We start from the raw sequence: 21,136 nt of genomic DNA, 5'->3' as shown, positions 1-21,136 counted from the left end.
GCGACAAACATGGATCAATTTTATTGGAATTCCATGTGAAAGACCAATACAAAGTGGTGTACACGTGAGAAGTGGAACAAAAATCATATATGATTCCAAACATTTTTTACAAATAAATAACTGAAAAGTGGGGTGTGCGTAATTATTCAGCCCCCTTTGGTCTGAGTGCAGTCAGTTGCTCATAGACATTGCCTGATGAGTGCTAATGACTAAATAGAGTGCAGCTGTGTGTAATCTAATGTCAGTACAAATACAGCTGCTCTGTGATGGCCTCAGAGGTTGTCTATGAGAATATTGGGAGCAACAACACCATGAAGTCCAAAGAACACACCAGACAGGTCAGGGATAAAGTTATCGAGAAATTTAAAGCAGGCTTAGGCTACAAAAAGATTTCCCAAGCCTCGAACATCCCATAGAGCACTGTTCAAGCGATCATTCAAAAATGGAAGGAGTATGGCACAACTGTAAACCTACCAAGACAAGGCCGTCCACCTAAACTCACAGGCCGAACAAGGAGAGCGCTGATCAGAAATGCAGCCAAGAAGCCCATGGTGACTCTGGACAAGCTGCAGAGATCTACAGCTCAGGTGGGGAATCTGTCCATAGGACAACTACTAGTCGTGCACTGCACAAAGTTGGCCTTTATGGAAGAGTGGCAAGAAGAAAGTCATTGTTAACAGAAAATCATAAGAAGTCCCGTTTGCAGTTTGCCACAAGCCATGTGGGGGACACAGCAAACATGTGGAAGAAGGTGCTCTGGTCAGATGAGACCAAAATTGAACTTTTTGGCTAAAATGCAAAACGCTATGTGTGGCGGAAAACTAACACTGCACATCACTCTGAACACACCATCCCCACTGTCAGATATGGTGGTGGCAGCATCATGCTCTGGGGGTGCTTCTCTTCAGCAGGGACAGGGAAGCTGGTCAGAGTTGATGGGAAGATGGATGGAGCCAAATACAGGGCAATCTTGGAAGAAATGTGTAATAATGTGTATGTGTTAGTCCGCATAGGGAAATAGTTCCTCTGCATTTAACCCATTCGCCCAGTGAAGCAGTGGGCAGCCACCAATGCAGCGCCCGGGGAGCAGGGACGGTACCTTGCTCAGGGGTACCTCAGGGTAGCTGTTCAGTGGAGTTGAACCCCCCGACCTTCCGATCATGGGGCCACCACTCTACCTACTGAGCTATCCCTGCCTACTAAACCTCTTGGAGTCTGCAAAAGACTTGAGACTGGGGCGGAGGTTCACCTTCCAGCAGGACAACGACCCTGAACATAAAGCCAGGGTAACAATGGAATGGTTTATCACAAAACATAGACAAGGTCTAAATCCAATCGAGAATCTGTGGCAAGATCTGAAAACTGCTGTTCACAAACGCTGTCCATCTAATTTGACTGAGCTGGAGCTGTTTTGCAAAGAACAATAGGCAAGGATTTCAGTGTCTAGATGTGCAAAGCTGGTAGAGACAGCTGTAATTGCTGCAAAAGGTGGTTCTAAAAGTATTGACTCAGGGGGCTGAATAATTACGCACACCCCACTTTTCAGTTATTTATTTGTAAAAAAAAATGTTTGGAATCATGTATGATTTTTGTTCCACTTCTCACGTGTACACCACTTTGTGTTGGTCTTTCACACAGAATTCCAATAAAATTGATTCATGTTTGTGGCTGTAATGTGACAAAATGTGGAAAAGTTCAAGGGGGCCAAATACTTTTGCAAGCCACTGTATATTAGATAACTTTAGTAAAAGATAAGTAAGATCGTGAATCATTCATAAAAATTTTCCATTTGTTCTTTTATTACAATCATTGGAGTGAAATGGACACACACACACATACAGGAGCTTTGCATAGAGTGGAATTCTGAAAACTGGAGCCGGGTCCTGTCAGATGTACACAGAAAGACGAGCGGTGCAGCAGTCTTCATCTGCACCTGAAAAGCCTCAAATTGATGGTGAACCGAAACTGACCCAACCGGGTGAATATCCTAACGTGAAGCGTCGCTGCCCATGCCACAAATCTGCTCCTCAAGCAAACATGAGGTGATGCTCTGTGAGCCAGAAACAGCGGTGGGGAGGAGGGGGGAATGTGTGGTTGTTCGACTGAAATAGAGAGCAGGCCTAATGGTTGACTTTGCAAGCCCCAAACCTTTGGTACATCCGGTGCAAAATATATATATTTAAACACACAACAGGACAGACATACATATACATTTATATACAAAGAGACAAACAGGACTCCACACATGGTACACATACATGTGCTCTCACAAAATCAAAAGCAGCCCTATTGATCCCTTACCTGTTCAGCAATGAACCATGACCATCAGCCTGTGACTGAGACAGGCAGACACGCACATGTGAAGTTTTCGAAGCATGCTGCCAAAATACTCGCTGTTCCACTGTCACGGAGAGAGCTAACAAACACCATCATCCTCCGCCTTGTTCCCACGAGCTAAAGGTACGACAGTGCCAGGTGAGCACAAGGGCGTATGCCTCAGGTGGAGCGCCACAACCGGAGCGCCACAACTGGAGTGGCACAATTTAACCAGCTCCCTCACCCCTTTGTCTGAATGTATAGCAATATCCTCATGCAAAAAAAGCTAGTAAGGACAGTGTGTTGCACTATTTCAGCATGCAATATCGAGCTATAACACAACGCCACCTAGGAGTTTCTACCAGGTCCAGCTCACGGAGCTGACCAGGAAGATCCTGCATGCATTATTAGGGCGGGGGTGGGCGAGAGGTGTGGGTAGGGAGGCGGGGCTCAGATACAAAAGTCTGCCCACACATGTCGCATCGCAGGTGGGGATCTCTACCACTATTCCAGCCCCTGTGGTCTAACTCCAACAGGACTCTGTACAGTAGGTGTAATCTTGCATGCACCCTGTAGAAAATGAGTTTGTGTGTGTGAGTGCACTCAATGTTCGATCACATGCTTCAGAGACAAAACTACTGTCTGGCATGGACTGTATGCAACAAGTTCTAAAGTACAAGGCCATCATCATCATCATAATCTACCCTGGTCAGGAAGCCACTCAGAGAGGACCAGACCACTGGTTGTTTGAGTTGAGTGGGACTTTGCTGCCCTCTGGTGTTGATATCTGATATTTTGTTTTAAAAACTGCAGCTCCTACAGTGAGACGCTTGGATCTGGTCACATGTTTGCAAAGAAATAAAACTTCATTCCCAAGAGGCACTAAAATAATCCCACCAATGCCTCATGGTACATCTAATAGCCATTCACTAGAGCGATGCATCAAAGCGGCCACTGCGTTGCTCAGGGGAGTTGGACCTCAGATGCTGCACATCTATGAAAGCAAAGGTTTATATGCAACTTAAAAGCACCATAATGCAATTAATTTAAACAATTTTCAAGCAGTTTAGTTTTCTAAAAATACCAGAAATTTATTTTTGATACTTAAAATGTGGATTTTTATTCCTAAATCCTTCTTTTACTTTAGCAGTAACAGTAGTAATTGCTATACATGATGTTTAAAATCGTGGATCTGCTTTTTGTGATGATTAGTTAAGTGTAAAATGTAAAAAGTGATGGGTATATGCCATTATTTTGACCTTCCACTGTCCTGTCAAAGTCTGAGTTGAACTGAGAGCTGCAAAGAAAACATTTTGTCTTCTCCTCACAACTGCACTCCATCAGTGACTTCTATTTTATCATTTTGGGGATCTTATTGGTCCAACCATGAAAAGTGTTACATGAGTGAAATATATATATATTTTTTAACGGCATAAAATTTGATATGATTGTAATTTTCTCCTCCTAATTACTGCATTGTGATGTTTTGCAGTGACTAATGTTAGTGCATGGCTAACAGACTGAGATGTCCTTCTGCATAAAAAATGATTTAAAAAGATAAATATTTAAGTTAAAACACTTTAAAATATGCATCCTTGGTAAATGAAAGAATATAGATGCGATAAACACAAATAAAGCCATTAAAAACCATAAAAATGAGCCCAATGATCAGTTTAATCAAGGAATTGGGTTATTTTTGAGGGTTGTTATCAGTAAAATGTTTTCCTCCCAGGAAATGTTACGACCTGTGACCTAGTTTGGCATTTCTTTCATTTGAGCCCTGATCCCCCGAGCAAGCTGGCAGAACCATAGATGCATCTCATGAGCCATCATTGCATTTATAAATCATCAGTGCTTAAACAAACCGAGTCACGCTTATGTTGAAACCTTTCAACTTCTGTTTCCTGCTCGAGGTTCATACATTCAGTCACTGGTTTGGTACATTCATCACTTTCACTGGCTGGGGAGGACTTTGTGTGTTATGTCAGAAAGTGCCTCTATTGCTCATGAGAAATGTGTTGTAAGACAGGAACCTTGCGCTTCTGTTGAAACCGTTCATGTGTCACATGTTTTTTTTTAATGTTTTTGGGCTGTGGTGTCGCAGTAACTGAAGGTAACAGTCCTGACCTCAAACCTGCCGTCATTACCACAATGTGTCACTGACGCTGCGCACAAGCACCGCCGATGACCTGCGACTCCATGTCCAGCTCATTTGGGGTTCTAAACTGTGAGAACAGGTGTGTTTTCAGTGTGTATTTGTGCACACCAGTGTGTCCCCTCTCTTCGAACAAGCAGCCAGCGTTCGGTTTAAAGACTAAAATGTCACTTCTTCCCGCGCCGATGAAGACTCTCGGGGGAAACACTGGTTTGCACTCATAATACAAAGACAATGCTTAAGTGTGTATTTGTGCAAAGGTGATTGGTGTGTCTTATAGTTCATATCACTGCAGCCCCGGAGCGGGACGGGCACAGTTTTGAGGTCCAGAGAAGGGAAAAGGAACTCAGTGGGTTTTTGGAGCAGCTGTCTCTGAGGAGGTGGAGGAGGAGGTGCTAGAAATCCAGTAACCAAGGCCATTAACTAAAGAGATAAAGCACACATGTGGCTCAGTGAACAAAGGTTACCATGAAAACAAGAAATTGTACTGTACAGCTTTTCAACCCGTCCTCCGATTCTCCGTCTTTTGTCCTGAAGCTGTCGGAGGTGGAGAATCAGAGCAAAGCCGGCGTGCCGAGTGATGTAAAGCCAGTCGGAAAAAACAGCAGCGTCATCCAGGGAGGGGAAGGGAGGGGGGTTTAGTTGCCTTTTGAGGATATTAGTTTTATTTTTAATGCCTCTAAGTGAGGAACACAGATTTCCAGATGGTTCTCTCTCCTGGGTGTCGGCCAATTTGAGGTTACTCCAAGCCAAACGTGCTCGTTTCCTCGACAGCGGTTACCAGCTTCTCGTAGAGCATGGAGAAGGACGGGTAGGGCGGGAGGTCCAGACGATTAAAGCAAGTGTGAGCCCTGTGGAAACACAGCGAGACCTTATGAAACAGATGATGAGATGAGTCATCTGTTAGATTTTTCTTCTGCTTTTGTTCCTGTCAAATAATACACCCAAAAAGAAAACTGCTGCACTTATACCCTACAGAGCTGCAGGTATGCTGCGTCTTTATTAGTCACTTGTATTTATAGAGAACATTTAGAAATAGCAATAGAGTTGACCTTAAGTGCTTTGCATTCAAAAAACATACAAAAAAACCCAACATTTAAATAATGAATTAAAACGCTGTGAATGAACGTCAAAATCAGAATATGATCTTTGATCAGAAACAGTATTGCTTTTTTTTTTTTTTTTTAAACTTCACTTAAAAAAATATATTTTTAACAATATTAATATTTTATTTGTCTTAGAAACAAACCAAAAAAAATGTATGTAAATTGTTATTATATAAAATGTGACATAAATTGATGGTTCTGTTTTTTTATGTTTGCATCTATGTTTTTTAACATTTGTAATGAGCCCCTAAACATTTATTTTTTGTTACATTTTCCATTTTTTTAGTCTAATGATGTCAGTATGTATGCAAAAGCCAGGGGAAAATAATAGAAAAAAAACAAATAAAAATTAATTAATTAATATGATAAAAATAAAATAAAATAAATAAAAAGGCATTAAAAAGGTAGATAAATGTCATACGTATTATATCAAATTTGTATGATAATTAATTTGATATCCTATTATATCAAATTAAGAAAGAAGCGAATGAATACAGAAATATAAATTTGTCTTAAATTTTATGTCATTATTTTATGTATTTTCAGTGATTTAATGGCAGTTAAATTTTCTTTTAAGTTAAGTTTAAATTAAGTTTTCTTTTGAGTTATTTGTTTACTAGATATTTGTTTGAAATTGTCGGTATTGGTCCCCCATAGAGAAACACATAAATAAATCCACTAAAATTCTTAAGTGTGTTTACGCCCTAAAATTGTGTCGTATCTCTCCCATCATATTTTACAAAAAAAGTAACAGAGGTGACGTATATGAAGCCTTAACAACCTAAACAGCCCGTTAAAGCCCTTATTCATACCTGTTTGATCAGCGTTCATATTTATGGACATTTTATTTTGAAAAGATTCACTCTACAATGTCTCTGCTATTATTCATTTTTGTATAGTCCCTAAAAGGTGAGGTTACCTGGGTAAGGAGGTGATTTTCCCCCACTTCTCCACGCAGAATCGGCGAGGTCCGTTACTTCCTCGTAGTGAGGCAAAGCCCTCATAGGGAATGCTGGAGGTGCCCGTCACAAACTGAGGAGAGAAGAGAGTCAAGAAAAGGATGAAATGTAGTCAGTGTTTAGGCCATAAAAAGTTTGGGTTATTTCACTTACTCTCAGGTTCTTTGTTTCAGTGTTAAATAAATCAGAAAACTGAATACACCTTGTTTAAATAAATGGGACATTCCTGCAGAATTAGAAACATATTAAAAAATGTAATTGCAGGCGGTGTCCACACGGGGGCATCCTGTGTGCATGCGCTCCCCCTCGTGCCCTACCTCAAATCAAATCAAAATCAAATCAAATCACTTTTATTGTCACATCACATGTGCAGGTACATTGGTACAGCACATGTGAGTGAAATTCTTGTGTGCGAGCTTCACAAGCAACAGAGTTGTGCAAAATACAATAATGTAAACAAGCAAAATACAAGAATGGCTACATCTGAAACTAATAAATATATGTACAATATATATACCTGCAGCAGCCTCAGCCTCTGCTCGTTGTTGAATCTTTCCACAGCCGCCCAGAACCAGCGAATCACTATGTGGTTGTCATGGTAACCTGTGGGGAGATAAGACAGCGATGGTGCATGAGTCAGACGAATAACAAATAATAAGGGCGTCCGTCCCCCTGTTCCTGAGGTTTGTGAGCTGGCTCTGCTTCTTAATGTTTGATGGACACAGCGGTTTGGTGCGTCTCAGTCGATTCGTCCATTAAAAGCGCCCTGACACTGAGTCATGGCCGATTGTCAGCTCGAGTTTTGTTCTGTCTCTCAGCTGCTGGCGCCTTTTCAACTTTGCTGGCCAGAACCCTAAAGAGCCTTTAAATGTGATGGCTTTGGACACCGGCACCTGCAGCCTGACTGTACACCGCATACGCTGTAATAACTCCAAAGGTTTGAAGCTTATTGCAGAGTAACATTAAGTGAAGTCCAGTACAGCTGTTACCCTGCAAATTTAATCACTTGTTCACAGGAGAATTATTATATATTGTGAAAAACAACTTGATTAATTTCAGGTAAGGCTTCAGTCTTTTCAGATTAATTAAAGGGGCTTTGTTCAGTTCATTTCAAACTTCAAATTTTTATTCTAGGGTAGCTTTGTATGGTTTTCTGTTCGAATTAATCCTTCCTTATCTTAAGTTGGGCACTGGTGCAGTCATATAAAGACCAAAACAAACTTCTTCCTCTTCAAAGTCAGTTGACGCTGAGGCCAGTCAGAGGCTTCAGCTATCGACCCCTCCCTGAGCCTGGTTCTTTGGAGGTTTCTTCCTATTAAAATTGAGGTTTTCCTTCCTACTGTCACTGGGGTCTGATCGTTCGGGTTTTCTCTAATATTTTCTAATATTGTAGGGTTGTTACCTTTCAACATAAAACCCTTTTAAGGTGGCTGTCTTGTATTTGTAAGGCGACAAGAGAGCAGCAGTGTACTGGTTGCTCACAGCGGAGCTAAATTAGCAACAAAGCATGAACAGTTTGGAGATATTATAAACTTGTTGATCACCAGCTTTTCTTTATGTGTTTGCAAAAGTTTTTCAGTACACTCACTATAACATAAAGGTCTGTCATGTGTCTGTGCCACTTAACTCATTTTATTCCATTTTCAAGCATAATTTCACTAATAAATATAATTTCTATGCATTTGCAAATGTTTATATATGTTTTTCAGTTTTTAAGCCGACACGGATGCCTACATACACATACAAGAATAATTCTCATGAATACAGCTAGTCTTGGATCAGTATTTGATATCTGTAGACACCCAAAGCCAAGGTGTCAGTATCAGAAACAAAATAGGTAGGACTGCTTGTGTCCCTCAAACAGTAGAAAGAAAAACTGAATTACAACCACCTTCATTTTAGGGGCTAGAGACATTTAAACAGATGCACCTATTTGAACTTTCTTCGGGGTGAAGATGGATTTTTTTTATGGTTTTTATTAGTAGTGTGTAGTCTTATTTCCTTGCATCTCCCCGAGTGTTAAAATCGCTGGACCAGTTGAGATGAATGAATGAGGAAATACTTCTCAGAGCAGAGGTTTAGTGGCTGTGGCACACTTGTGAATGAACATGTTGCAGGACCGGAGGCGGGGCATGCATTAGGCTAAGCTGTCAGTACGTTCCTCCACCTCCTTGCACCCAACCTCCACCCCCCCCACCCCCCTTCCATACCTCCTCTGTACTCTGTGTTGTTCCTCCAGTCTGCCAGGTCAATCTCTGCGGTGCCTGCAATAACCAGCTCCAGCTCCCTGGCATCAAACACCGACACCAGCCGCACATCCACCACCTAACAAACCAAACCACACACACAAACATTGGTGAAAACACGGTACAGCCTATTTATTTATCTATCACAATTTATTTATCACAGTCCTCCCACCTACATCAGACTGCTGGCGGAAGATCCTTTTTGTGCAGTGACACATCACTGTGGGAAAAGTTTCCATCAGTTTGTTTACAGTAAATTCTGGATTTAGAAAAGCAGGGCGCACAAAGGCCTGGATGTCTGTCGACTTGCCAGGGGAGGGATTAAAGCAGCGGGTTTGTGCTTATACTGTTTATTTAAAAAAGGAGGAAAAAAACTGACATAAAAAGACATTACAACCCACTCCTCATCACTCTGTCTTCTCTTTGTATGACAGCAGGCTATCAGATCTATTTTCCTGGAGTGTTAAAGGGACAGCTACATATTCTTCCTTTGGCCTGCAGCGCTGTTTATCCATCTAAATTGTTCTGCCGTTGACTGCCAAGTTTTGGAGACATCTGCCTTCTCTTGAATGTAATAAATGGTAGAAGTTACATTATGTTACCAAAAAAATCCATTTTAATAACTCAGCAGCTATGTTTCTGTCCAGAAATAATGACCTGGTTACTCAAAAAATAAAAAATAAAAGTCTACAAACTGTTGAGAGCAGCTTTGTGCAGGAACTATTTTCTTTCTTCTATCTACATCCGCCAAGCAAAAGAAGAGTGCAGCTATCTGATAATACAGCTCAGCCGAGGAGCAACTCCATTAATGTTTCATGTTCTGTCACGTTGTCAGTAGTCACACGGGGTGACCAGGTGGGCAGCATTTTTATCTCTCGTCTCCCTGTCCCACATTTTGATTGGCTCTGGTTCTGACCCTCTTCTTAAAGTCTCATTCATTAAAAGCTTTTAATGAAAGGCTGTCACGTTTGATCTCCGCAGGTTAACAAATCGCCTTCTGTCACTAGTGATCAGTGATCACAAAGACACAAAGCTATGCAGATTTTTGTAGAAAATGATCACAAATAAAAGGAAAAGTGGTCATAACATAGACCCCTTTCTTATTTTTATCTCCAGAAGCATGGAGCTGATGGATCCTCACTGAAACCCAAACAACTCTAGGCAAAAAAGCAGCAACAACAGTTTTAAAGGTATTTGAGGCATAAAGGAGAATACAAACATAGACTAAATTTCAGCACCTTTTCACACATTCAGAAGACATGCCCTTCATATGTTGAATGCCTCTCAGGATCAGTACACTTACTGTTTGTCCCACATTAAGTTTTTTGTTACCCAAGTAGCGCATCCACTTGTTATGGGTGGATTTTCTAAAGTAAATGTACAGCTGATGATTTCTGGAAAGAGACTTAATATTTATTGAAGCGGCCAGTGAGTGTTTACATAAAGTGCCTAATGTAATCTAACATAATCTAAGTACTCATTGTGCAGAATCATATTACTGGGGCATAACCAATGCAGAATTATATATGAGTTATATATGAGTAGGCTTATATTAAAAATCTACAAAATAAGAAGCAGTGGAGCCTTAAAAATACTTGGTCTGGAGTAAAAAGTACAAATACTGCATCCAAAATATAGTTGAGTAGAAGTAGAAAGTAGCAGAGTATAGAAATACTTGTGAGAAAAATATGTAAGTTACATTACACCACTGCTGCTATCCATGCTCTCATATAATAATAAGATTAACAACACTCTGACAACCCCTCTAGATAAAACAGGCGAGATGGATAACTAAAACCTTAACACACCAGCACTTTAACTAGAAAGCATTCTCGGCTTTGTCAATATTTCAAAAGATTTTGAGTACAGGTTTAGCTGCCATTACTGCACCACAACAGGTACCTCCAGGTAATCTTTTTCATTGAATTACTTTAATGCCCATAATGACAAGAGAGCTAACATCACAGACATGTAGTAAAGAGTTAGCACATCACAGTGTAGATCGCTTAAATGCTAACTTGTCATTTGCTCCTTTGGCATTATCGTGAGCATATCTAGCCCTTCAACTTGAAGCTGCATCATCGTGCACTGCTGCAAATGCCAGATGTCCATTTGGGTTAGCACTGGTTCAAAAAGAAAGAGGATTTTCAGCCAGCTACTGCAATGACGCAGCCATACTGTGTCACCGGTATTGATCGATGGGGTTGATAATACCTATTATGTGCTATAAAGGAGAAAATTGTACTTATTGTTATTTTAACTGGGGCTCATGGCATCAATAAAGCACAAGCATTTTTCAAGTCAGTACTTAAAATTATGTTCAGGTACCAATAAAAACATTAAATCAGTCCCCTTGCTCATACGGGCCATCTAAAGTCTCGGTCGTGAGCACTTTAAGATAAAAAGAAGCCATTTCACATTTAAAATGGACCTTTTATGCTTTCCCTTATGTTATTCATATACATACATATACATGTTCTTAATCCCTGTGAACCAGAAGCTGAAAGTTAAAACAGAACTAAACACTCTTTTTTATTATTTTTGGATCTCTATGTTGTCACAAAAAGGGGATATCCTTATATGGGTAGTTTAGAGTGCAAAAGCTCCTCCCAGCTAATTCAAACATTCTGCATGCGAGGAGCAGCCAATCAGAAGAATGGGGAAGAGCTAAAACTGCTTCTTTTAGCCAGAAGATGAACTGATTGACCAAGCAAAGATGGAACTAAGCATGATAGATCCCCTTTTAATCACACAATTGTAGACTAAAAACAACAATATCTATACAGAAAATGGCCAAAAAAGCTGTAGATAAATTAATAATTAGTTTCTCTAATCAAATACAGATATAGATATGGCTGACCATCATAAACTAATAAGCTACCTTGAATGGTGTTTTGGTACTAGGGATGCAAGACTTGCTTTGTCCTCCCCCTACATCCTCAGACTCTCTGGCATCCCCCAGGGCTCAATCCTGGGTCCCATTTTTGTTCTTTATCTGTATGCTTCCACTCAGATAATCCATAAATATAATTTGAATTTCAACTGTTAAGCAGCTGACAAATCTTTAAATCTGATCCAGAAATTTTCAGGCCTATACCCTTGGAAATTTGTCCTCCCACATGAGGAATTCTCTGTACTTTTGTTGTGAAAGATGCCACACGAATAAAGTTGTATTTATTTATTTAGTTATGCATTTATTTGAGGCCTTTAGTTGGATTTTGGGGATGCCCCTAAAACCCCTTTGAGGATTTTAGCATTGTTTATCTTGTCTTTATGACACCTCTAACATTTGTAACACCGGCACTGTACCTCGTAGAAGCCTCGGACCAGGCTCTCTGTCTGCTGGGCCACGCCTCTCTCGATGCGCCATTTGACCATTCGCTCAATATACTCCTTCTTGTTCTTTTCTGACACAGGGATGCCAGCCCCACCCGGCTTAAGCTCTCGCTCTGTGATCTGCAGAATTACAGAGGAATAACACATAAAATTTGCGGTCTGCTTTTCTTGTTCCAGGGCGCCACCACAGACTGAAGACGCACCTGTCCAAAGACCTCCTCATTCACAGTGAAGGTGAGGTCCAGCATGTCTTCGATGTCATTGTCCTTCATCCACTGCAGACTCTGATGGAACTCCTCATCCAGGAACTCCAGATCACTCAGGTCACATGGGCTGCATGAATAAGGTTCACAGCGGGGTCAACAGGTGGGGATGACCTGCTCGTTAATCATCGTCAGCTGATTTTAACAAGTGAGGCTGAAGGTTAATCATACAAAGTATGGAGATGAAGCATAGGTATGTGTCAAATCTTTTGCTGATCTTTTGAATGCTTTTGCATAATTTTCATTCCTTGGTCATTCCACATGTTATTACTGTCAGGAAAATATGCACGTTCACTTGCTTTGTTGATTATACTAAGATCATTCAGCACTATATTGGACTGAACATATGACATTTCATTTGATAAATGCTTATCTCTGCACTAATGGTGATAAAGCTAAGAACAGATCGCTGCTGCCCGAGAGGTTAAGAACACATTTAATACAGCATCTGTCCTCATTGCAGACATTTGGCAGCGTTTCAGGTTGTTTGGACAAAGCTTAATAAGGGTGCTGCTCCTACTGACAGGAGAAGCAGACAGCTGCTGACTGACTGAAACATTCAAGGTCTTATTTGGTCAGGGAGGAAGTGCTGCTACCCTGAATGCTGACTTGCAATGAATGGAAGCAGGCTGAGGCACTTACATGCGAAGAAGCCCCTTATAGAAAGGACGGGTAAAAAAGGCATCCAGCAGGTACTGATGAACAAGGGCCAGCCCCAGGATGCGCCCGCTGAAGCGAAACCTGCATAAAACATGGAAAATATGTGTGAATACAGACAGCAGCAACATCAGGACCGCAGTGATCTCGCTTTCTTTCACACTGTCTAAACAACACAGGAACCAGATTCTACATCTTTTCCTGCGGATGCAAAAACATTGTGCCATAGTCTGCTGCACCTTCCACACATTATGTTCATGTTATGATATCTAAAACTCTCTTGATTGAGGACCCAACAAATAGAGACAACAAATAAGAATCTTAAAGATGGTTTGTGAGAACAAGATTGAAGTTGGCAGAACAAATCCCAACCACGAGGGAAGATAACAAACAATTTGGTATCTGCATCATATTTTAAAGATGCTTCTCGATTCTATCTGGTTGTGAAACTTCTATAACATCAGAAAATTGTCTTTGTTCTTTCAAACATAGGTTTAGCTTGATAATTGCCTCTAATCATGTACGATATAACAAACAACTTTCCCCAAAGAACAAAAACTGCAGTTCCTTTAACGGCCACTTGAGCCTGGCTCCAGCAGTGAGTCAGTCCCCATAGACTCCCATGTTAAAATGTCCAACTTTACAGCAAAAATAAACATGTTTACAGCCTGATACAAAAACAGTTTTGTTCTCTATAACCAATCCCCAACTTCATCACAGCTGCATGAGAGTTGATTTTTCCTCCTAACTCACTATCTGGATACTAGTAAAGCTTAAATCTAGGGATGTAACTGCTTTAAATATGGTGTCAATAACATGGCAATTCAAGAAGGTTCGGTGAGTGAAATTCTAGTAAAGATCCTTCTTCAAAAAAAGAAAAAAAACAAGAAACTCAGTGAGTCCATCCTACCTGACCACCAGGTGTACTTAAATAGAATTTCCGTGTATCTGTACTTTACTAGAGTATTTATTTTACTCCCCATATCTTTACATAAATATCTATAGTATCTACTGTCTTAGGTTTAATACATTTGAGGGAAGTATTTATCTCCCAGCCCTGCACGCCTTCAAACATCAAACACATTTGAAGCTAAATGGAGGAAACAATGACACATAAAAGAGAATCCTATCGGTGTATCTGTGCTTATCGGTTACAAAGAGATGAAAGAGCAAAAACCACATAACTTGTCCACCATTCATGGTGCTATACTCTGGGGTTAAAGTGGGCCAGAATGATCTGGATTGGTGGTCACAGCACTACAAATGATCTTAGGGTACCCCCACCTGCCATATCCCACTTCAACCCCTAACTGTGCTCATTTTCCTGTTTAGGTATTGAGGCAGAGCCACATTCTACAACGTATGTGACAGCAAATAGATCAAATTCTCTCGCTTTCTCTCTGCTCACATTCTGCATAGCAGTGTTCAAAATGAGTACATTCACTAGAATCAGATAGATAGATCTGATTCTAGTGAATGTACTCATTTTGAAATACACAAATATTGTGTATTTAGAAATACACAATATAATATCTCTGACACAGAGGAAGTACCGGCAGCACTGGTAGGTGCAGTTCTTTTATGTAATGGAGCAGTGTTTTATTCTTCTGTTTCTTAGCACTAACTACCAAGTATCTGTGTCTGATACACTGAAAAAGATTACAGAGGCAGCTTGCTAAAAAAGCTAGTGAACATTACCTGATACTAAATATGGTCACTTCTGGCTCCAAAAAAAGTAACACGGCAGCAGCCAGCACACTGTTGTTGAAACCGGTGAGCGATATCATGGTGGCTGCATCCAGCTTTCACATAAACAGTATACCTTTATATATATATTTAAGCCACATAAACCCTCCCTACACTCTTATACCTCATGGGGCGATCGTGGCTCAAGAGTTGGCAGTTTGTCTTGTAACCGGAAGGTTGCCGGTTCTCGGTCGTTGTGTCCTTGGGCAAGACACTTCACCTACTGGTGATGGCCAGACGGGTCGATGGCGCGATATGGCAGCCTTGCTTCTGTCAGTCTGCCCCAGGGCAGCTGTGGCTACAACTGTAGCCTGCCTCTATCAGTGAGTGAATGAATAGTGGAATTGTAAAGCGCTTTGGGTGCCTTGAAAAGTGCTATATAAATGCAATCCATTATTATTATAAAACCTATTATAACCACTTAAAATCTAAAATAATAAAAAAAAATACCTACCGGTATAAGAAACAGAAACCTGTGATATAATGAAATTCCGGCAATATAAATTTACAGATAAATCTGCAATGTAGCAAGGAATACTATAGTCTGTGGTTCATGTTACTCAGACCTTCATCCATCCACAGCCACTGAGCAAAAAAACTGAGTTGTGACAGATTGCTGATCCAAATTTCCACACAGCTCTCCACAAATTGCTTCCATTTTGGGATCAGCATTCAGGACAGATAAAATTAACACCTTAGATTTAGCACAGGAGCACACACAGCAACAAACAAACAAACAGGCAGGCAGAGATCACAGGCTGACAGAAACCTCACCATTCATGGTGGTTGTCCACGAAGGCAGACATGGGGCTGATCTGGACGGTGTACGTGTCATTAGCTGAATATTCAAACAGCCCATAGTATGGGTTGAACAGCTCTCTAGAGACCAAGAAGAAAAACTCTCTGGAGGGTCCACTGTAGTCCAGCCTGCAACACACACACACAAAATGAGAGTACACATGCATATGAACCTTGATGACTTTGGCTGATGATTGGATCAGAGGAGGAACGCATTTAGTGTTTATGGGATTTTGCAGCCTCACAATCACGATACTTCTGCACTGGAAACAAGAGACGGGTACAGGCGTATAAAATGATTTGTTGTTAAATTTGGTGACATTTAATTTCCTGCTATTGACCTTTTTTTAAAGGGACACAATGTCTCCTTTGTTTTGTTTTATTTAAACTGACTATAAAAGCTTTATTAAGTTATTCTTCCGGTCCTAGATTCTCTCTCTCATGTACACAGTCAGCGCAGGTGAAACAATAACTGAAACATGAGGTCGATTTTCGGTTTTTGGCTGGTACGATGAAGGGCCTGTTCAGTTCATTTTTGCAATCCTGTATGCTGATGTTATAAACAATCATTCCTGCACTGTGGCGATGTGCGTTAAACATTATGCTTTGAAACTTGAGATGAGAACAGAAAACTCTACCCTGCATGAGGTGAGCAAACATCTCGTGTCATTAAGAACAGTAACGCCAATGAAATGGAGGTAAATGTGTTTCTCTGACCCGTCCTCGCCTACAAAGCTGACGTAAAGCTTGCTCCTCTGCAGGTCTTTACGGGAGTAGCACATGATCTGGTTAAAGGCGTCCTCCAGAAGGTGATCTCTGCGTATGATGAGCCTGGGGGTGCACACACACACACACACACACACACACACACACACACACACACGGTTATAGAAACAGAGCGCCAACTATAGACCACTACCGATGAAAACATACAATCATCTTTTGATTAAAATAGTCCGGACTGAAATACACTGCTGAAAATAAAACATTAAAGGAACACCTTTTAATCAGAGTATAGCATCAAGTCAGCTAAACTTCTGGGATACTGATATGGTCAGAGGGGGTGTTAATGAAATTAACAACAGGTGAACTAGAGGAGCATCAGTGAGACAACCCCCACAACACAAACGGTTTTACAGGTGGGGGCCACTGACATTTTTTCCTTCCTCATTCTTTTTGATTGTTTTTCCTCTAGTTTTGCATTTGGCTAGGTTCAATGTCACTACTGGTAGTGTGAGGTGATACCTGGACCCTAGTTGCACAGGTAGTCCAGCTCCTCCAGGATGGCACATCAATATTTTAGAGATATTTTATAAATCCAGAGGCGACAGAGACTTCGGAGTTTTGCCTCCTGAAATGTGGAACGAGTCAGGCAGTCTTCATTTGTTGCTGACTTTAAAACTCGTTTAAAAAGAGACATTTTCTCTTTGGCTTTTAATCCAGTGTTGTTATCTGTCTTAAACTCTTACCCTTCGTATGTGCCTGTACTATTTCAAATGTTCCCTAGGTTCTATGAATTAACTTATAGCTGATTAATTGCTTTATTCTTGTTCTCTCATTTCTTGTACAGCACTTCTGTCAGCTGTTATGTTGTTTTTTAAGTGCTTTAGAAATAAAGTGATGATCAATACGTCATTACAGGCTCAAGAGCAGGAGGAGATCCCGGGAGATGGGCAGGTACTCTTGGAGAGCTGGACAGGCCCGTAGGAGGCTCAACACATCAGCAGGACCAGTATTTGCTCCTTTGTGCAGGAAGGAACAGGACGAGCACTGCCAGACACATGCTAGACGCACTGTATCCTGGGTTCTTCCTGGTGCATGACAAATGCCCTGACTGCAAGAGTATGCAGGCAGTTCCTGCAAGATGAAGGAATTGTTCTTCATCTCGCAGGAACTCCTCTTGAGCATTTTGTGTGAGTCCATCCAATGCCATGAGGCTTTGCCTCAGACTGACCAGGTGCTCAGTGATGTCCAGATCTGTTAGGAGATCCCCCAGGACACCAGTCGTCCTCTCATTAGGATTATGGGGGCATTAGAAACTACGAAGTACTATTTTTAGTTGGTGCAATTGAATTTCATCAGAATGGAATAGTATCACTTTTTCACTTTGATTTTTGGGGTTTCTTTATATTCAGCCCTCTATAAGTCAATCATTTTAATTTCCATCAAACGATGTGACATTCACGTATTACCCAGTCCATATCATTATTGATATCCAGCATGATTTTTTTCCTATTGAGGTCTGAGGTATGTTCATACTGTTCCTTTAATTCTTTTTTGAGCAGTGTATATGTAAAGCCTAAATTTAGGGTTATACCTAACGCTAAACCCGTGATGGTGTGCCTCCTGAAATTTAATTCGCCCTCCTACCGGTTTATGATTTTGAACAGAACATGCAGTTTTTATTCATAAATAACATTTTTTATTTTCATTTAGAAATCAGCATTCATTAATTCATCTTTTTGGAGCTTTTAGACCTACTTGACTTTCCCCGGTCCCTGTCCATAACCCTTTGTCTCCAGCTTTCGATAGAAGTTCCTCAGTTTGGCCTCAAAATCTCGTTTATAGGGAGCCGGGGCGCGGGCATTAGCTCTCTGGGTACCTGAGATGTAAATGACAGTAAAAAGCACAATGAATGCAAAGCAAGAGACAGAGCAAGAACAAAAAGAGGAGCACAGACATGTAAAGACAGATAAATGGATACAGGGAGACAGAAATAAAATTAAATCTGAATGTTCCCGAGCAGAAATTGAGTAAAGCTTGAGTGATTGTGTAGACAATCAGAAATAGCGCATGCAGGTTAATCCTGGATTGTTTTGGGGGGATTTTTTTTGTATCAGACTGTTAAAGCTTTTATTAATTTTAGAGCAAATACACATCTCAGTGATCAGAGCTCAGCTCAGCATAAAGAGGTGAAAAGAAAAACACTAATAACAGCGCTGCAAAGAAAATGTTTGTTTTGAACCAAGTCTGACAAGGACGCATTCCAAAAAGCTTCTTTGAATAAAGTGTGCTGGATTTTTATCGAAACATTTCTCTTAAATGCATTGTTTCGAGAGGTGGTAAGTGCTTTGCAGCTTTTTGTGTTTTCTATCAGGGTGTGTGGCTCCCTTTATCTGTTCCTGTCTCCTTTCAGTGTCATCCTGCAGAGAATTATGACAAAATGCTGGAGCATAAGTCTGAAACTCTCAGCATCGACAGCATAGGGGGAGGATGTTTTAGCAACACCGGTGGGCTGGCAGGAGAAGAAAAAGAGATGAACAGCCTGGTGGAGCTTTGGGATAAAATATATTCCAAATATGGAAGGTGGGTCAGCGCAGATAAAACCACACATAAAAACTAAAGCCTGAAAGTACCTTGGTGCTTTTATATCCGAACGTGGATCGAAACTGGAAGTCAAGGCCAAGAAAACCAAAACTACAGACACAGTTTCCAGATTGAAACCAGGATGAAGACTCATTCTCATCTTAATATTGAGGTTGGACAGCTGACTTTGTGTGGTGGGATTAATCTTAAAGGATGCTACTTTAATCCCAAATCATCAACACACAGTGTCCAGGCAGGAGAGTGAGCTCTGTGTTCAGCATCTGCAGCTCTTAACACAGATTTGTCTTGAAATCATCTCTCGCTTTCTTTCTCTGTCTCTTTTACTTTGAATAAGCAAGAACCTCAGAGGCAAATAAAGCCAATCAGAAGTCTCAAAAGTGCAGTTCCTCTAGTGGCCACTTGAGGCTGACTCTAAAGGTGAGTCAGTCCACAGACTCCCATTTAAAAAAAGTCAAGTTTAAAGCACAAATAAACATGTTTACAGCCTTCCCAAAAATCCGAGGCATTCTTTACAAATATTATGGGATCACAAGATCAGCAGGTTTTCTAGGTAATGGTGAAAGAAGACATGAGACTAAAATCTCCCGGACTGGACGTTAGACCAACAGATATCCAGACTCAGAAGTGTTGTTACACTTTAGCAACGTCACAGTTACATCATTGTTACTGCGCTGTTACAATGTAACAAGACAGAAGTTACAGAACAGTTACACTGCAGATACACCATAGCTGCGGGTAATTACACCATAGATACAACATAATTTTACTGCAATGACTACAACTGCACAGGAGCTACACCATAACATGTCAAAGTTACACTTGTGATGACACAGTAAATACACCATAAATATGCTGTAGTTACTCATCATTACTCATATAATTTAGGTATATTGATTATAAACCGTTAAAAAAGTTTATTATGTAAGACAGCATATACACGAACATTTTCATTTTACAGTTTTTATTATATAAAAGTGAGAATTTAATAAATGCTGGGCTGATGCAGACAAGGAGTGAGACAGAGACTCACCGGGGGAGCTCTGTGGAGAGGAGAGGCAGTAACCTGGGTGGAGTAATGGCGGTACATATGACATCACCTCCTCCTCAAATAAGCTGAAGATGAGAGAGAGAGAGAGAGAAAGAGATACACACACACACACACACACAGAGAACACTGTCAGACAGCACAAAGGAAACGATACGCCTTCAGGCAGCGTTAGTCCACACACACACACACACACACACACACACACACACACACACACACACACACACACACACACGGTAGCAGGAATGCAATATTGCGGGTTGCTTATATATAAAATCAGGCAGGCTGCAAAGCCAGCCGCTTCACATGAGTCAGCACATAATTATGACTGTAAATACTACTTGTAGGTCAAATAATCATGTGTGATGTCCACAAATATTTTACTTCAGAGGCAAAAAGGTGACACAAGGTACCAATTTATGACATTTCATAAGTGGTGATCATTTTGACCAGCAGGCTCTGTCCCCACACAGACACACCTGCAGGACTCACCTCAGCAGTATGACGAGGTCAGCGTCACTGGAGAGGCGAGCCAAGCCGTTGACTCCCTCGCTGCGAATAAACTGCACTTTCTCCCTGCAAACACACACACACTTTAGGGGGCTAACCAGATGCAGTCCATCAAGATTAAAGGTTAAACGTGTTCAGTTTGACTGATGGCGATAATGGAGGCGCGGGAGGCCGGACTGAGACAGAGATGGAGACTGAGAGAGAGGCATACTTGAGCGAGTGGTTCCTGGCGAGCTCAGGCTGCCTTTCCTGCAGGATCTCAAATATATTGGGTTGCCGTAGAAACGCCACTATCTTGTCATTGTAGGCTGGAAGAAAAAGAGGAGAGAATCAGCATGTGTGATTTCACTTTATTCTTGCATCCACACGTGGAAGTGTAAGTCTGTCCGACTCACCCACAGGCACCACGTCGTGGTACTGACTCCGACTGGAGCCGCTGAAGGTGCTGGAGGGGCGGGGCAGGACGGGCGGGTTGGTTTGGCGAGAGTCATCCACCACCTGTGACAACAGTAAACACTACAGTTCAGGTCGCATCCTAGTTCTGGGACCGACCCACCAGTTGGGAACAGCAGCAACTCAGCCACAAAGGGGTAGACCACATAAACCCACACAGCGGTTGCTGAGGGGCATAAAGCACTGAGGTTACCAACTTTCTGCCAAGTCAAACGC

At 41.2% G+C, this 21,136-nt stretch overlaps 1 protein-coding gene across 6 annotated transcripts in view; it reads right to left on the bottom strand.

Moving 5' to 3' along the window:
- Positions 1-101: 101 nt before the first annotated feature.
- Positions 102-21,136, bottom strand: part of hecw2a (HECT, C2 and WW domain containing E3 ubiquitin protein ligase 2a) — a 50,260-nt gene continuing 29,225 nt past the window's right edge. For 4 of the 6 annotated variants that reach the window (XM_086266056.1, XM_086266060.1, XM_086266057.1 and 1 more), the window contains 14 exons: positions 20,863-20,983; positions 20,679-20,775; positions 20,450-20,533; positions 19,940-20,022; positions 18,064-18,184; positions 16,300-16,413; positions 15,559-15,711; positions 13,024-13,122; positions 12,322-12,451; positions 12,092-12,238; positions 8,747-8,861; positions 7,054-7,139; positions 6,497-6,609; positions 102-5,322 (listed from right to left, as the gene is read on the bottom strand). In XM_086266056.1, the coding sequence (XP_086122182.1) occupies positions 5,211-5,322; positions 6,497-6,609; positions 7,054-7,139; positions 8,747-8,861; positions 12,092-12,238; positions 12,322-12,451; positions 13,024-13,122; positions 15,559-15,711; positions 16,300-16,413; positions 18,064-18,184; positions 19,940-20,022; positions 20,450-20,533; positions 20,679-20,775; positions 20,863-20,983 (1,575 nt within the window). In that variant the 3' untranslated portion in view covers positions 102-5,210. The remainder of the gene's footprint in view (positions 5,323-6,496; positions 6,610-7,053; positions 7,140-8,746; positions 8,862-12,091; positions 12,239-12,321; positions 12,452-13,023; positions 13,123-15,558; positions 15,712-16,299; positions 16,414-18,063; positions 18,185-19,939; positions 20,023-20,449; positions 20,534-20,678; positions 20,776-20,862; positions 20,984-21,136) is intronic. The other 2 variants (XM_086266059.1, XM_086266061.1) reach the window with 2 other exon arrangements.

This window comes from Aulonocara sp. 'chitande type north' Nkhata Bay, linkage group LG16 (genome assembly GCF_057382095.1).
Source record: "Aulonocara sp. 'chitande type north' Nkhata Bay isolate Kocher_YH1m ecotype deep benthic linkage group LG16, A_spYH_male_GT1.1, whole genome shotgun sequence".
NCBI classification, from domain to species: domain Eukaryota; kingdom Metazoa; phylum Chordata; class Actinopteri; order Cichliformes; family Cichlidae; genus Aulonocara; species Aulonocara sp. 'chitande type north' Nkhata Bay.
Note: the sequence above shows the minus strand (reverse complement) of the source record. Positions and strands in the feature narration are given on the sequence as shown.